Source organism: Bubalus kerabau, chromosome 6, assembly GCF_029407905.1.
Source record: "Bubalus kerabau isolate K-KA32 ecotype Philippines breed swamp buffalo chromosome 6, PCC_UOA_SB_1v2, whole genome shotgun sequence".
Classification (NCBI taxonomy): Eukaryota; Metazoa; Chordata; class Mammalia; order Artiodactyla; family Bovidae; genus Bubalus; species Bubalus kerabau.
In genome coordinates this window covers 3502309-3519996 of record NC_073629.1, presented here as the reverse complement: position 1 = coordinate 3519996, position 17688 = coordinate 3502309, and the positions used below count along the sequence as shown (strand labels likewise).

Genomic DNA, 17688 nt, shown 5'->3' with positions numbered 1-17688 from the left:
ATCTGCCGTCCTGTCATGTCACTCACTGCCGAGTTACCCTTCTGCTGGTCTAGTGGGACTTCCCAAATGCTGTTTCTACAAACTCACTCTCTGTCTCTGTAGGACCGGAGAACATGCTTTGTGGGCTGGGGCGGGGTGGGGGTAAGGGAGAGGGAAGGAGGGTTAGTCAGGACCTGTGGAGCAGAACATTCCTGGGGACTTGAGTGCCATGGTCTTACTGTCTGTGGGTCTCATCCTCCCAGGCACACTCCAGGTTGACCCTCATGTGGAAGGGAGGGAGTCTCACAGCCTTTGGAAGGACTTCCTTCCTTCCCAGGGGGCCCCTTGATGTCTAGGGGATTGGTCTCCTCCCAGCAAAGCCTGCCATGCCTCCCCTCTATGTGAGTGTAACCTACTCTTGGACCAGGATCAGAGAGGGCCTGCAGTGGGGCCCTGGGACCGCCGGCCTCAGGCCCGCCTGCCACGGCCCTCTCTCCAGCTTACACAGAATTAGGGCTTCACTGAGCCTTGACATAGGCAGTTGGTTCTTTTACTAGAATAACACATTTCCTCAACTGATCTTTAAAGGGAACTGACAACCGTGGAGGAACTGTGTTTATTCTGGTCCTTCTGCATTTGGTTCTTGGCTCTGGCTGACCAGCAGCAGCACAGGCTGATTTGGAAGGGCTGAGCGGAAGCCAGGCAGGGAAGAGCAGGCCTGGAGTTTCCTGCCCTTTACCCAGCAGGGCGCTCTTAGATGACCTGTCCCGGCGCAGCAAATGTGCCGGGGTCAGAGACGGTTTTGAGTCTCTGGACTTTCCGGTTTGTGCCAAGACCTTGTTCTGATTCAGTGGTTGGCTTGGTTACGTTTCCTGACAATGAGGAGGAGGGCACTTCAGCCCAAGTTGTCCCGGGCTCAAGGAGGGGGTGCCATCTGTCTAAGGTGGTAATTGTATGGGAGGCTCTTGGGAGCAGAGGTGGGTGAAGCCTTCTGTTTTGCGTGTTCGTGTGTCTGGATGGCGCTCTGGCCCACTGCCGTCTCCTGTTCCAGCGTGGAAGCTGTGGGACGTCTCCTCCCGTCTGCCTGTTTCCCCCCGCCATCCTGTCTTTCCACGTGTCTGCCCTCCCCTCCCCACTGAAGCCCCACCCCCTCCTTCCCAGCTGCTCCCGGGACTGCACCCCCACCTCCCACTGGGTCCAGCCTGCTTAGCTGAGGTCCCGGCTCGTGTCCTCCTGATGGTGTGCTTTATCAGGGAGCCATCCCTCTCCTGGAGCTTCCTCAGGTCCTGTCAGCGTCATGATCGTGCCTCTTAGGCTTACTGAACGCACACCACGTGCCAGTCATGGTGCTGAAGAATCTTATGCACATCTCCAGTCTTCCTAAGTGGCAGCTTTGTGAGACAAGCTGCTATTGTGGTCTCTGCTTTACACTTAAGGAAAACGAGCTTTTTGTCTGAGGCCACAAAGGTAGTAGTTAATGGGGTCAGGATTCAAATAGAGTCAGTTTTGCCCCCATCACTCTAGATGATGGGGCCAGAAGCAGCTTTGGGCTCCAGAGCAGAGGCAGGTGTGATTCACCTGCTCCACCTGCTCTCTCCCCTCCTATTCCTCACTCCTGTGACATGACAGGTGATGCTCTAGGTCCGCAAGGCACAGGAGAGCTGCAGATGTGGGCTGAGGGCAGCGACAGAGCACTGTGAAAGGGGAGAGTTCGTGCGTGTGTGTCCTGGAGGGAGGATGGAGATTTGCACGGTGCTGAGGCTGTCAGCAATTGTGGGAAATGCATGTCTTGCCAAACAAATCCAACATCAGGCTCTTGTACGGTTTTGAGTCAAAGCTGCTGAAGTGCAGGCATGTGCTTGCTTTCCCCCCCCCCAGCTCTGATGCCCTTTTGGTCTGACTTCCTTTTTCCTTTGGGCTTTATCTGGAGACATGTGAAGAGCTGGAGGCCACACGGGCTGTGTGTTTTGGCGAGCTCAGCCCCTTGGCCCACAGGCCCGCACTCTGGAGGCCCGTGGGGCTGAGCCACGTGGCAGCTGTTGGAGCTTCTACTTGGCCGCCAAGTGTCCCTGGCAGAGCAGCGGCAGCAGCTGGAGCAGGGCCCCATGTCCAAATGCCTGAGAAGACCATTTCCTGGCTGGGCTGGGCACGCAGGCAGCTGGGTTTTGAGGCAAATCCTGACAAGTTAGGGACCAACCAACCATTTTATTAGCAGGGCCCATAGGGGGAAGACCCTTGTGAATCGCAGAGCTGGAAGTCAGGGGTGGTAGCAGTGTATATTACCTGGCTTTCTGGAATGGGGTCTTCCTGGCAGTTTTCTAGCCTTCTGATCTTACAGACTTCACGCCAGCCTGGACTGTAACCACAGAAGCCCTGTTTCCCGCCCCTCCCCACGTGCGTGTGTTCCTGTGTGCGTGCATACGTGTCCACAGAATTATTTACAGACACGACTTTCCAGCAATGCACTCACAAGTGTTCCCTGTGTTTGTTTACAGTGAGTTTCATCCCATGCTGAAACAATTACTTGACAAGTGATTGAGAGGAGCCAAGGGTCCACTGCAAATGATTGTAGATAAATTGATACCCTTCTGGGGGTGGGAGGAAAGATTTTAATAGCCATGATTGAAAACATTTGTAGGGAGGGGTTGCTTTTGATATGGGAATCAAACTCACTTGCTGAGTTTGGGAGAAACTCAGGCCCAGGGAGGCAGAACCAGGATTCTGGTCCCTTTTCTGTGCTTTGACAAAAGACTCAGTTAAAAGCACCCCCCACTCTCAAGGAGGAAGAAGGTGGAAGATGATAAGTTTGGGTCCCTCTGGGCTGCTTCACAGCTCTAGCCCATGGTTTCTGACACCATAGTTTTCTCATCTTTTCTTAGTGGTCTCCTCTGTGTTTGAGGTGGGCAGGTGTGGCTGACCACAGCTGGGCCCTCTGCCGTACTTCCACCCGGTGGGGGGGCCCCAGTGTGGACGGGAGCCAGGCAGACAGAGGTGGCTCATCCACACAGGGGTGCCAGCCTGAGCGCAGGTGAGTGCGTGCAAGGATAATCGGATGAGGATGGGCAAAGGAGACGTCTCCTGGCAACCTTCCCCTTTTGCCAGGAAGCCCCACCACTTCTCTCGGCCCAGTCTCCTTCCTGTTATGAGTTTGTCCTACCTTTTTGGGAGGGTTTACAATGAAGTTTTATTTGGGGCAAGTGTTGCTTGAAATGAGAAGACTAATGGCCTTTCCTGGAAACCTTTTATTTCAGAGAGTGTTTTGCCATAGCTGAATTTGACTGTAGCAAGACTTGAAAATGCAATTTGTTTTTCCCCAAAGCTGCTGCTGACCAGCTCTTGATCTCTCAGGAATCCGGCATGTGAATCATCCAGAGTCCTCGTGGAGCTTGTATGATCCTGATCAGCCTCGCGAAGGGCGGACATGTGTTGACTCATGCACCGTTTTCTTGATTCTTGTTTTTCCTTCTCTTCTAGTATTAAGGGACATCAGCGAAAGAGGGAGGGACCTTGAGCAGATTTTATCTCAGTACATTACATTCGTCAAGCCTGCCTTTGAGGAATTCTGCTTGCCAGTGAGTTGTGTTCTTGTTTTTCATTGAATTTAGTCTTTAAAATGTAATGAAACAAATAAAGGTCTGTCAGTTGAGCTCCCCGGCCAGGATCTCACTTGCTTCTCTGACTGCTCCTCTGTCGAGTCCTAAGAAAGGGCAGTCTCTGGTGCTTTGCCTCCTACCACGGGGCTCTGCCCTGCCACTCTTTTTCGGGGTGGTCCTTCAGGATCCTGCTGTCCCATATTCCTGCAAGCTGTACACTTCTCACTTGGTGAGCTCATGGGGAGGCATTTTATCAAGGATGCATCATATCCAAGGATAGACTTGACCACTTGGGTCTTCAGAAGATTTGTGACGGTTGGCATGTTGGTGCACGAGACCTCAGCTGCAGTCTTCCCTTCTGAATCTCTTCTGCCACCACCTTTGAGCCCTATTTTGAGCTTGTCATTGGTCCCTATGTAAGTTCCCCTTGGGGAGGTGTACCATGGAGGAGCAGGCTTCCTGTACTTCTACCCTAGCCCAGGCTCGTCAGGCCTCCCCATGAGCTGGGAACTCTCTAGTGAGATGACTTGCAGAGAAGGAAGGGTAGGGACTGGGCAGTGTTCAGCTTTTAGTGAATCAGCCCTCAGCCTAGGAAGCACCCCAGCTTCCTGAGGAAAGTAAGGTGAATGTTTGGGGAAGGCTGTCAGGGGCAAGAGGTGGAGTGGTGGGGTGTGAAAGAGGAAGGCATGGGAGAGAGCCTAGCTTTGGAAAGGGTTTTAGCTCAGGAGACTCATACCCCCTCATACGTCTTTTTCACATTGGCTAAACCATGTTCTCACTCCTTGAGAATTTAGAGTTCAGTCCTGAGAGTGTGAGAGAGGCTGGGTCTTCACCAGATGTTGGCTGATGCCTTTAGGGAGACTGGCTCGTGTAGGCTATTGGGAAGTAGTGTAGGGTGGGGATTTCTCTACTTCTCTTAATGTTAATAATTAACTTCTTTCTTCTATACTGGAAAAATATGATCCCGAGCTGTCTTTGTTTCTTCAAGTATGTTAGTAGGTTTTGCTTCAAAACCGACTTGACTTTTGTTTCAGATCCGGAACCAGGCAGGCTGTGTAAGTCAGCCTGAGTAACCCTGATGCCCTGCTCATTCCCTGGAGAGGCCTGGGTCACAGGATTAGGTTTCTGGGGAGAGGGCAGAGGTGGCTGTGGCACTCTGAAGTTCTACCCATCCATCTGAGGACCCTCTGCTCTTTCTAGCTTAATAATAAGAATACAAAGTATTCTTTTTGGACATAGATTAGAGTTTACTGCCAACTTTCTGCTGTTTAACTTTGTTGTAGTAGAACTCAGAATTTTAAGTAAGTATTTTCTAGGTTGTTTCTACTAGCTCTCACTGTGCAGCCACTCAGCTCAGGAGAGAGCAGCTCCCTCTGTGTGAGTTTGGGCCTGATACATCGTCTGCCTGGTTCACGCTGGGCCTCTGGCCTTCCACAGCTGTAGTATGGATACGGCACAGGGTGCAGACCCATGGCCTAAGGCACTGTTTACACAGCCTCACCAGGACACAGTCGTTTGTAAAATGGTTCACAAAGTCTTAGTAAACCAAAAAAACCCAAAACTGTGCGCTTTATTTTTTATTTTTTTAAGGCTGTGTCATAACAGAGCCGATGAAAATGGTCATCAGTGGGACTTAACTTTTTCCGACTAGACAAACTGTTGAAGTCCAAGGTGAACTGCTTATTCATAAGTTTGGGTGTTATGAATTGAGGCTTTTCATAGTGGTGAAGAGGCAGTTATATATTTAGTTTCCAAGACCATGTTCATTGTGCAGGTTGTAAGCTGAACAAGTGTTAAATGTTAATAAGAACTCAGGAAAAAGCTGATCTATTATAAATTAGATAAAGTGGATAAAATATATTACATTGGAAGTAACAGATTATTGCCCTCTGGGATTAGTAGGCGAAGGCTGGCCCTTTCTCCACATTCCCTTGGAGAAGGGCTTGGGCCAGCTTCTCTCTTTAACGCATTGCAATCCATCTAATGTGTTATAAATATCTTTCTCCATAGACAAAGAAGTATGCGGACGTGATCATTCCTAGAGGTGCAGATAATCTCGGTGAGTGCTCGTGGGGTGCCATGCATGGGCACGACTCCTCCCTTTGTCAATTATACTTTGGATAGGATGTGGTAACCAAACAAGGCTCTGTAGGTGTGGCTGAGGCCCTGGCTGCTGCTGTAGCCAGAAAGGGATTCATACCTACACACCTGGCCTCAAGGACAGGCCGCTGTACTTATGCATGTACATCAGCGGGGACAGACGTGAACTTGTTCTTGCGCCTCTGGCAGTGATCCGAGGGCAGCGGATACTTCTGCTGCTGTTCCCAGTGATACCTGGGCACCTTGTATCTAAGGCCATTTTTTAGTAAAAGCAGAGTTCCTTCTTAATTTCATTTAGAAAGCTCAAAGTAGCTTTTCCTGGGGTGGGAAGGATTTTTACCACTGTGTACTTATGCATTAGCTTTGCCTTGTCTAGAAAGTAGGAATATCTGGATTTAGGCGTAATGGAGCAGAGTTGAATTGGGAGACCCTGTTTTCCTATTCTCTTTATAATTTATTTCAGTTTTCCTCTGTTTAAAAAGTTAATTTTTTGCTGAGCCATTTGGGAGTTAGTCTCAGCAATGAAAATTTCACTTCATTCAAGCCACAGTGCACTCGTCACATCCAGGACACTTAATATTGACTCCTTTAACCTTCCTCAGCCTTTCTTTGTTTTTTTGTAACGTTACATTTTTGAGGAGTACAGGCCCGTTGTTTTTATAGAACAGCCCTCAGCTTGGGTTTGCCTTTGTGTCCTCATGATTGGCTTCAGCTCATACAACGTGGAGAATACCCTGGGGGAGCCATGTTCTTGGGGCATCACCCAAGAAAGCACTTGATGTTTGTCTTGTTTTTGGTGATGTTAACATTGATAATGTGCTTGAAGCATATGATTTATTTCTAAGGCTAAGGAAGGAGAGTCCAGTCTTACCTTTGGAGGAGAGGGCCTTCTGTGGGGTTTCCTGTCTTTGGGGTGGGGAGCTGGTAGGTTCCCTGGTGGAATGGTGTCAGAACAAAGGCCAGTCCTCATGTCTGCAGAATTTGGGTTGATTGCTTCCATCCAGTTCTTGCCTCTGATCGCATCCTGATGAGAAGCCTCACATTCAGGGCTTACTGTGTCCTGGGTTGTCCTACTCTGAGAACTCTGCTGTGGGGTTATATTAGCCCCTGTAGAGGTCTGGGGAGTTCGGGTCAAGCAGCGGAGCCAGCTTCCTGGAGCAGTTTTTCATCTCCCGTTCCTGTGTGCCCTCCACCCAAACAGACCCGCAGCCCTGCCCCCACCCCCGTGTGCCCCTGACACTCTGTCCTTCTCTGCTCCACAGTGGCCATCAACCTCATTGTGCAGCACATCCAGGACATCCTGAACGGGGGGCTCTCCAAACGACAGACCAATGGCTATCTCAACGGCTACACCCCTTCCCGCAAGAGGCAGGCCTCGGAGTCCAGCAGCCGGCCGCACTGACCCCGTCTCCAAAGGGCCGGAGGAGGGGGCAGGAGGCACTGTGCATCTATACATGTGGTTTCCTATGACATTGCTGTATTTAAGAAAACACCATGGAGATGAAATGCCTTTTTTTTTTTTTTTTTTTTTTTTTGGTACTTTGGAGCGACGAAATGAAACAGAAGTTGACCCTGAGCTTAAATGACAAACTGTGCCAACTACTACTGGTGATGCCTAATTATGAGTCCAACGTGTAACCAGTTATAAATACATATATATATATAAAAGGATCTATTTTTGTGTAAATGTACAAATACTGTACAGCTGTTTGCCGTAAGTATTCTGCAGGAGGGCCTGTCCTTGAGTGTGTTGGGGGCTGGACCTGGGGTTTCACCGGAGGCCTGGTACCCAGCGTGTGCCTGGTGGGGCAGGCTCAGGTGGCCTTGGAAGGGAGGCTCAGGACTCATGGCTCTCCGCGTCTGTGTGACTCATTGGAAGTGGAGTTTGGAACCTTTGATCGCTTCCCCTGCCAGATGCTACCTTCTTGGAGCTGGAGCTTTAGGATAATGTGGATAAGAGATCCTCTTTTATTTTTCTTCTCTCTCTCTCTTTTTTTTTTCTGAGTTGAAATTAGGCAAGACCTCAATTAAAAAATCAAACTCAGGGAAGAAGCCCGCGGAGGGGAATGAGTCTTCTGTGTTTTCTTCTTGCCCCGACCCCACCTCTGGCTGCTCAGGCAGCTCGCTATTTCCTTCTTTACTCACCCACTTCCGAAAACCAGAGCGGCTTCTCTCTCCTTCCCTGGTGGGGATGCGACGGGGTTGCTTCCTGACAGAGTGGGAAAGAGGGACTGTGCCTGTCGTAGCATCTGAGATGCTGACGTCTTCCAGGGAGGTCACCAATGATAGTCCTCAGGCTTTCCCCCAGATTGTGGGGTGCACAGTGGACCCTAGCAGCCTGTACTTTGGTTGAGGACCTCTCCTGGCAGCCAGCCCCTCCCAGGGCAGCCAGAGAGCTCAGCTATATAGGGAGCTGTAGCGTTTGTTCCCCACCCTGAGGGATTTGCAGCGCGGTGAAGACAGCAGGGGCCATGACAGGCAGTATCATGGCCACGCCGATTTACTTATTTACCATGCAGCCACGTCACCTGGCCGCTGGGCACAGAGGCAGGGAGGAAGAGTAGCGTTTTTAAATTACAAGTTGGAGTCTTAGGCTGAAAACATTTGGGGTGGAGAATTCTAACTTTCCCTGAGGCTCCCTCTTGGTGGAGACTTCCTTCTTTGGAAGCAGTACAGATTCTTGAAGATTCTTGGTGGGGCTAGAGGAAGCAGGGGACCTAGTGAGATGGAGGAACTGTGAGTATACTGTTCTAAAGCCTCATCTTTTAACTGCAGAAGAGCCAGAACCTTTTAATCTTGGCGTCGGACCATCTCAGTGCTCGATAGGCTACGCCCTTAGGCTATCGCCCTTAGGTAGCTCGATAGGCTACCCTTGTGGCTGCCATAGCCTGAAACATTTTGGGCATCCCTTTTCTTTCCATTGCTTTTGTAGCCCCTTGGAGCCATTCTGATAAATCCAACACCATTAACTCCAGTCACATCGAATTGTTCCTGTAGGCTCAGCCTCACCCGGTTTGCTTCCCCTTTTCTGGACTCCATTTGACTCTAACTCTGTTGGGCTGTGTCTAAAAGTCAAACCTAATCCGCTACAGGGCTTTGCCACCCCTGAGACCTTCAGGAGACTGGACTACAGGCTCTGGAAGGAGCCCCCGAGAGTAGCAACTGCTGAGCTGGAGCAAGGGAAGGCCCCCAAGTTGTCTGTTCTGAAGGCCAGTGCCCGGTGGGTTGGCTGAGTTCTGAAGTGCGCATTTCCAAACCAGTATTGATTATCTTTCCAGTCCTGCCTTGTGTAGTTCTGAGGTGAAGGGTGGATGGCAGGCCTGGGTTAGGATCCTGAGGACCCAAGGGCCTCCTGCTTTGTTGGGGCCTGTCTGTGTTCAGGGGCAGCCGCTCCCTGTCTCGGGGAGCCTTGGCCCCTGGGTGGGTAGCACGCTCAACTTTACTTGAAGCTCCCAGGTGCCAAACCATTCAGTGCCTTGGCTGTCTATCCTACTGCCTTGGAAGATGGAGTCTTCTCATCTCTGAGCCTTGACTTACTTAGCTGCTTTTTCATCCACTCGTGGTGTTGGGACCAAGCCTCCAGGGTCTCCGAGTAGCCCTGTCCTTGGTGGGAAACAGTTCTCAGGCTGCCCTGCCTCTTGGTAAAGTCAGAGTGTTAGTCCCTCAGTCGTGTCTGACTCTTTGCCATCCAATGGACTGTAGCCCACCAGGCTCCTCTGTCCATGGAGTTCTCCAGGTGGGACTACTGGAGTGAGTAACCATTCCCTTTTGCAGGGCATTTTCCAGACCCAGGGTTTGAACCTGGGTCTTCTGCACTGCAGGCAGATTCTATACTGTGTGAGCCACCAGGGAAGCCCCACCTCTTGATATCTTGGCCTCTTGGCTGGGGGCTCGCTGGCCATGCTAATGACTCCTCTGGTTCTGTGACACAGAAAGTCTGGGGCAAGGAGAGGATAGGAAGCTCTGCCCTGTGGGGACCCCAGCATTTAGCCAAGTGGGTATCTATCTGAACTTGATCTTTCTATGCAGCAACTCCTGGAATTGGTATTTTAAGAGCCACTGGAAAGAAAGTGAAGTTGCTCAGTTGTGTCCAACTCTTTGTGACCCCGTGGACTGTAGCCCGCCAGGCTCCTCTGTCCATGGGATTCTCCAGGCAGGAATACTGGAGTGGGTTGCCATTTCCTTCTCCAGGGGATCTTCCCAACCCAGGGATCGAACCTGGGTCTCCTGCATTGCAGGCAGACACTTTACCCTCTGAGCCACCAGGGAAGCCCACTGGATCTCTGTTTTTGCTGGAGCATCGGATATAATTATTAGGCCAGAAATGGATACTGTTCACTGTCTGGGGAGGCAACGCGGATGAGCAGAGTAGGGCAGTGTTGGTAGTGTACGCATGGGGGTCTCTTGCCTTCAGAGACGCCCGATGGCGCCTGCTTCTCCCGCTGTGCAGGTGTTGTCCAAGGACCATGTGCTTAGGCAACAGGCGCTGTGTCGTGGGAAGTCCTGGTCCCACACGCCTTCACGCTAATGGAACTTCTGCCACCCTGGGACCAACAGGAGCAAAGAGCTGGGAGTGTGTGTAAGGAAGATGCAGTGTTGTTACCTCAGGCGTCATTGGTTTTGGAGTGGATAGGGTGGGCCCTCAAGAAGCAATGGTCTGTGAAGAACAGGCCGTGGAGGGTACCGCAGAAGTCTCCAGTTCACCCTTCAGAGCCTGTGAACCGCAACAACCCACTGTGGTCTTGGCTGCTGGACGGTCAAGGACTTTGGCTTGCTGCCTCCCTGGGCTGGCTTGGACGCTTGTCGTGGTGCTCAGGGTGGGATGCCAGCCTCTTGTGAGGCTGCGAGGTCAGGCTTGTGTGCAGGAGGGGCCGGAGCCCAGCTGGTTGGTGCATCACTTCCTTTGCTGCTGTTGTTCGGGCGTTCCTGATTCAGCAACCTTGACCTGCCCCAGGGCCCAGAGCCATTGGCAGGAACTAGTAGCCTCTTGCAGGGAAATGTTCTCCTCTACCCTGGAGTCTCCCAGCTGCCTGTCAATGACCACGTGGGTGAGGCAGGCAAGGGTGGTTCCAGGTCTCAGGGCTGGGCTTCGGGAGAGAGCTGGCTTCTCTGCCAGTCCTGCCCTTCCCCCTGACCTGAGGGTAGAGGGGCAAAGTCTGTGTCCCAGCAGGCGAGAGTGAGACGAGCATGCTCGGGAAACCGTCAGGGCGAGTCTGGGGCTGAGTGCCCCCCTTGAGCTTGGTCTCTGCGCCTTCTGTGGCCCTCCTCAGGCAGCGGGCTGGCTTCAAGGCAGTGTCCGGCCACCCTTAGAGGTGGTGAGTGCCTGGCTGGTCCTGCCTCAGGCACAGGGTGAGTAGGTAAATAGAGACATAGGCCTTTTTTTTTTTGGTCTTTCAGATGCTTGCACTTTCCCCTTTTCCTTCCACTGCCCTGCACTTACTTGTTAGCACTTACTTAAATGACCACATACTCTGTACTTTGCTGTAAATAAAGACTGAACAGAAAAGAACCCACTCTTGCCTTCTTTGTGGTGCTTGTGCAGGAGGAACAGTGACTGAGGCCAGCGGGTGACGGGAGGGTAGCCCTCTAGGCCTTCGCTGGCTGGATATGGGCACCAGTCTGTTGTCGCTAAGCTTCCCCATCCTCTGCTGCGCCGCAGGCCTCCCGGCGTGCACGTCTGCTCCATCCCTGAAAGCCAGGCCAATGTCCCTGGGAGGCTTCTGTTCTCTAGCTCTAGCTGGCTCTGCTTCCTCTGAGGTCATCCAGTTTGTGCAGTGTCTTCCCTCCCTCCCCTCCCTTTGCCGTCCCTTCCTCAACTTTAATAATAAAAGCCAAAACAAAACATTCTAAACCCTTATTGGCTGGAGGAAACTTGGCATTTTAACAATGAACAACTTCAAGCTGAATACACATACATCCATGTGTGTGATTACCTTACGTGACTAGATCTATTTAGTTTATAGCCATACAATCAATACAGATAACCATTGACCTTGATATTAAAAGATCTAGGCCACCCACCACCAGAGATCTTAAAATAATTAAAATAATTGGCTTTTGCCCTCTTTGTAGCACCCCAGTCCCCCCTCGCTCCCCACCTTCTCGTGTCCCTTCACCCGCTGTCCCCAGGCACCACATGACCCTCATCTGCGTGCAGAGCGGCCCTGCTATTTCCAGCCACTTGTCCCAAGGACAGAGGCAAACCCACCGAGGAGTTTGGGTCCAAAAGAACTTGAATTTCAGAGGAATGCATCTCAGAAGGCTGGTATATTTTTAAATAACACATAGGTGTGTGTTATCAAGCTTGGTGATTATCTGCAGGCAGATGAAGACTTTGTGAGCCATGGTTTTACAATCACTTTAGCTGTGATCCAGTTTTCTCTGCGCATTGCTCTCACATCTCCCCGATCTCTCTGATGTCTGGAGCTGGATGCTTTGCTTGGGACTTCGCTCATTTCTCAGAACTCAGTTCTGCTTCCTTGTAACTGGAGGGGCAGTGGTGCGGGCAGTGGAGCTCTTGAGCCATTCGCTTTGCCTCCCCACCCGTCTGTCACAATGTCCTTTGAGCCACCCACTGCTCCACAGCCTGGACTCACTAGTTGGATGAGTGAGTAAGTGCTGCTGGAGTCAAACCACCTCGACTCAGATTGAAAGAAACCTGTTAGGACCAGCATAAAAGATCTACAGCTGAGAGGTGGGGAAGGAGGCCTAGGACGTGGGACAGTAGCTTTGAGAGGAGGGGACCACAGGGATCGATTTCTGTCATCATCTGGTGCTGAGGGCAGTTTAAAACAGTTGAGACACATTTGCTAAAACCCAACATGAAGTTAACTTTCCACGGTTTATCTTCTCAATAAACCGTGAACTGAAACAACAAATTAGCCAGTGGAATCAGTTTGAGCCAGGACTAAAGATTTATCCAGGGCTTCCCTGGTGGCCCAGTGGTAAAGAATTCACCTGTCAATGCAAGAGACACGGGGTTTGACCCCAGGGCTGGGAAGATCCCCTGGAGAAGAAAATGGTAACTCACTCCAGTATTCTTGCCTGGGAAATCCCACGGACAGAGGAGCCTGGAGGGCTACAGTCCATGGGGTCACAAAGAGTCAGACACGACTTAGCAACAAAACAACAGCAAAGATTTATCCAGACATAGCTCCTCGAATGAATGGACAGGAGAATGTGAAATTGTGCGTTACATAAACTCCTTTTTCATACAGGGCAATCTATGCTTGGCATGCCCTTTTACAATGAGGTGCCCACGGTGTGTTGCTGAGTGAGGATGAAGTGGTCTTCACCACATTTGAGTGCTGACTGCCCTGGGCCAGGGAAAGCCAGCCTAATCTCTCCTTACAAGCTCATGTATCACATGGGGTTTTATCTGACAGGTCCAGGAGGCTCTTACCAAGGGCATTAGAGTTGAGGATGTTTCCAGATTCCTCTTTATCAGTGCATGCCCTGTGCACCATGTACTCTTTTCAGGTTCCTGAAATTCCTGGCGTTGATGATAACTCCTGGGACTTTACCAGTCTTCAGTCCTGCAAAGTATGTAAGCAATGTGGTCCTGCTCCAGTTTTACACAGGAAGCTAGGAAGTGGGTCAAGCGTAGGATGAGGCTGCCTGGCACACATCTGCCATCTAGTGGTAGAACTCATTTCTCAACAGGAGATGGCCTTGGGTTGTTGGACTCATGCTACTTATGAGAGCTGACAGGGCCTAGAAGTCTAGACTTTTTTTTTTTTTCTGGAAGATCTTTATTAAATAAAGTCTTCATTAGGGAGACAGGAGCATCAGCTCCTACTTGTTAGTTTCTCTGTTGCTACAATCTGCTGTGGTGTTTCCCAAAGTTGACCATCATCACTCAGTTCAGTTCAGTTGCTCAGTCGTGTCTGACTCTTTGTGCCTCCATGGAGTGCAGCACGCCAGGCCTCCCTGTCCATCACCAACTCCTGGAGCCCACCCAGACTCATGTCCATTGGGTCGGTGATACCATCCAACCATTTCATCCTCTGTCGTGCCCTTCTCCTCCTGCCTTCAATCTTTCCCAGCATCAGGGTCTTTTCCAATGAGTCAGCTCTTTGCCTCATGTGGCCAAAGTATTGGAGTTTCAGCTTCAACATCAGTCCTTCCAGTGAACACCCAGGACTGATCTCCTTTAGGATGGACTGGTTGGATCTCCTTGCAGCCCAAGGAACTCAAGAGTCTTCTTCAATACCACAGTTCAAAAGCATCAATTCTTCGGCGCTCAGCTTTCTTTTTAGTCCAACTTTCACATCCATTGAAGTCCAATCCCTTCATTCCACAGATGAGGAACCTAGAGCCTATAGGCAAAACACCTGGCTCCAGATCCCACTACTGGGCTGTAGGTCTGCAGTGGATTTGACTTGGGATTGGAAGCAAAAGCCCCTTTTTCTTTTAGGGCTTCTCCAGGGCAAGAGTTGGTAGCAGAAGTGCAGGTGCTGCTACTGGACTGATTCTTTTTGGCAGCTACAGGAAGCAGGGCCTGGCTTGGAGAACAGGAGAAGGAAGAGACAAAATCAAGCCTCTTTTAAAAATTGCATTTGGTTAGTTGGAGGTCAGTTGAGTTCTGTGAAAGGGCTTCCACCTTCTGCCCATTGATTTCAGTGTTGTTTGGTTTCAGGTAGCCTGTTGAGGGAAATCACTCTGGAGTTGACGGATTTAGTTTAAATGTTGGCTGCTTTACATAACGGCTGTGTGATCTTGGGCAAGCTGTGCTGTAGGGATAAGGGCCCCTGCTTTGCTCTGTGTTGAATGATAGCTGGTTCACAGAGGCAAGACTGCCTGGGCATACGGTGTCCTGTGAGGGACAACTGTCTTTATACACTTAGTAGTTGAGCTCCATGGGTGCAACCGAGTTCCTCGAAGGCCTTTTTCTTAGTAGTTCAGGGTACCTGGGAGAAGTTGGCTGATGGGGAAGAATCCCTCAACCATATTTCTCTGTAGCTTTTGTCAGAGCCCTGCCCTCAGGCTAGTTGCCAGAGGAGGGTTTAGCAAAACCAAAACAGGATTATTGTCATGCACAGACCAACCCAAAAGGGTTCAGAGCTTTAGCCCACCCCAGCCCTGGGGCTAAGAACATCCCAGGCTGTGCCTGCTTGCGTGCTAAGTAACAGTTCAGTCAGTCAGTGACCGAATGGACCTTTGACTTGACGGACCTTTGTTGGTAAAGTAACGTCTCTGCTTTTTAATATGATGTCTAGGTTGGTCATAGCTTTTCTTCCAAGGAGCAAGTGTCTTTTAATTTCATGGCTGCAATCACCATCTGCAGTGATTTTGGAGCCCCCCAAAATAGTCTGTCACTGTTTCCACTGTTTCCCTATCTATTTACCATGAAGTGATAGGAACAGATGCCATGATCTTAGTTTTCTGAGTGTTGAGCTTTTATTTTTTTTATTTTTTGCTTTACAGTATTGTATTGGTTTTGCCATACATCAACACCGAGGAAACCAGAATTGAAAGAGACACGTGTACCCCAATGTTCACCGCAGCACTGTTTATAATAGCCAGGACATGGAAGCAACCTAGATGTATGAATGTTGAGTTTTAAGCCAACTGTTTCACTCTCTTTCACTTTCACCAAGAGTTTAGTTTTTAGTTCTTCTTCGCTTTCTGCCAAAAATGTGGTGTCACCTGCATATCTGAGGTTATTGATATTAATATTTCTCTTGGCAGTCTTGACTCCAGCTTGTGCTTTGTCCACACCAGCGTTTCTCATGATGTGCTCTGCATTTAAATTAAGTGAGCAGAGTGATGATGTCCATGCTAAGTAAACCCTCCCATTCCTGGGCGTCTTGTTCACCCTGACCCCAGTGTGAGGCTCTGAGGTGGGAGACAGATTAGGGATGGAATAAGAAGGATATCTGTTGTACAATCATTTAGTGATCTAAAATGAATTCAAATACTTGATGGTCTGCTCTTTAGGACCTCAAAACGGCAAATATCAAAACGTCCTTGCACCAAACCGGAGGGATCCAATACTATGCTCTCTTGTTCTGTAACTGAAGCGTCCGTGGGGCGGACACTGAGGGCATCAGGCATCTCCAGGGGGCAGCCTAGGTTGTCCTGGCAGCCCCTTCAGGGTGGGGGTTCCCCTTACACTCTGGGCCTGCTGGTACCCCTGCCAATGAAAATGGCTTCTCTTCCTTGACTGGGTTTTTAGTCTTTGTGTGTGTGTGTGTGTGTGTGTGTGTGTGTATGTGCGTGCACACACGCCATGGACCCCTCTAGCAGTCTAAGGACCACTTCTCAGAATAATAATGTTTTTATGCATATGAAATAGCATCCAAAAAACATTTAAGAAAATAAATTATACTGAGACATATTTACCAAAATATAAAAGCAAATCTATGGTACAGTATTAAATGTGCTTCTTTATTAACACATCCGATAATAAGGTCCAGTGGCAGGTCTTATAACTACCACAATGGTGTTGTAGTGATGAAATTAAGTGGTATTTTGAAATTACGCAACAACTGTAAAGCGTTAGGAAAATAACTTTGATTTTTACTGCTGAGAAACAAATATGGCTAATATTCCCGTGGCTTGTTGCCTACACTCATAATGGAAGGAAATGGTAAAATTTCAGGTAGAGACTAGTGAAAATAAAGATGTAAATTTTAAAGTTTAGGGAACTTGCCTCGAGGTCCAGTGGTTAAGACTCTGTGCTTTCAATGAATGCAGGGAACTAGATTCCTGGCCAGAGAGCTAGATCCCACATGCTGCAACTGAGTTCATTTGCTGCAACTAAAGGTCCCTCATTCCACAAGTAAGGCCTGGCACAGCCGAATAAATACAAATGAAGTTCATAGAGCACCTGGATTCTGCCCAAGGCTTTTGTCCTTAATCCTCAGACTAGGAAACCCTGGTCTAGATCCATATCTTCCAGGTCACCTGGTGACTAAGGTACCTTTTACGACGTGTCTTGGGTTAGTCAGGCCCAGCCATGGTGCTGGGCTTCTTGTGTGACAGCTATCTGGGTGCTGGCCAGTGGACACACAATAAGCAACCCCAATATAATTGAAAATGTGTTTGGAACCACATTTAAAACAGTAAGAAGAAGGTGACATTGATTTTAACATATTTTATTAACCTGCTGCTGCTGCTGAGTCACTTCAGTCGTGTCCAACTCTGTGTGACCCCATAGACGGCAGCCCACCAGGCTCCCTGAGATTCTCCAGGCAAGAACACTGGAGTGGGTTGCCATTCCTTCTCCAATGCATGAAAGTGAAAAGTGAAAGTGAAGTCGCTCAGTCGTGTCCGACCCTCAGCGACCCCATGGACTGCAGCCTTCCAGGCTCCTCCATCCATGGGATTTTCCAGGCAAGAGTACTGGAGTGGGGTGCCATTGCCCTCCCCTTTATTAACCTAGTATATCCAGATTACTATTATTTCCATGTGTAATCTCTATATATTTTTTCACATCACCTGTTATCCAGTGTCTGTTGCACACTTGGGGCACATTTCCAGGCCTCAGTGGCCTTGCTAGTGGCTGCCTATTGGACAGCACAGGGCAGCATAGTTAGAATTACATTGTGTCTGTGCCAGGAAGGGGCTCCAATAAAATCTTTTACCAAAATGGGTCCTGGGGCCCAGAGAGGAAGCAACCTGCCCAAGGTCCTGGTTAGTTAGCTAGAGAGCCAGGCTGTGTTAGGCCCTGGTCTAGTGGGGAGTCTGCCATCAAGTTGCCCTACAGGAAAGGTTACATTTTTTTCCAGCCCTGAGTTCCAAAGGCCTTGAGTTCTTAAAGAGAGGCCCAAGAGTTGGCCAGTGCCCTCTCCAAAAGCCTAGTGAAGAAGGCCAGAAAAACAGCTAGAGAGAAAATCATGGGGGAGTGAAGGGGAATTTGGTGATGACAGAAATGGTAGGGGGGGTTCACCTCACAGCAGGAAGAACATATGCTGGTTAAGCAATGGATGAAGAGGAAATGACCAATTCAGAAATGAATGGGAAATAAAAAGAAAACTGTCAATAAGTAGTATGGAAAAGCAAAATCTTTGAG

The 17688-nt window shown here is 49.7% G+C and overlaps 1 protein-coding gene and 1 non-coding gene across 4 annotated transcripts in view; one reads left to right on the top strand and one right to left on the bottom strand.

Annotated features, from left to right (window-relative positions):
* UCK2 (uridine-cytidine kinase 2) overlaps positions 1-7739 on the top strand; it is a 66890-nt gene extending 59151 nt beyond the window's left edge. For all 3 annotated transcript variants that reach the window (XM_055587201.1, XM_055587200.1, XM_055587202.1), the window contains exons 5-7: positions 3454-3551; positions 5583-5631; positions 6935-7739. In XM_055587201.1, the coding sequence (XP_055443176.1) occupies positions 3454-3551; positions 5583-5631; positions 6935-7074 (287 nt within the window). In that variant the 3' untranslated portion in view covers positions 7075-7739. The remainder of the gene's footprint in view (positions 1-3453; positions 3552-5582; positions 5632-6934) is intronic.
* Positions 7740-9869: 2130 nt separating this feature from the next.
* TRNAC-GCA (transfer RNA cysteine (anticodon GCA)) lies at positions 9870-9941 on the bottom strand. Its single transcript has one exon. It is a non-coding gene; the product is annotated as a tRNA-Cys (tRNA).
* Positions 9942-17688: the final 7747 nt, after the last annotated feature.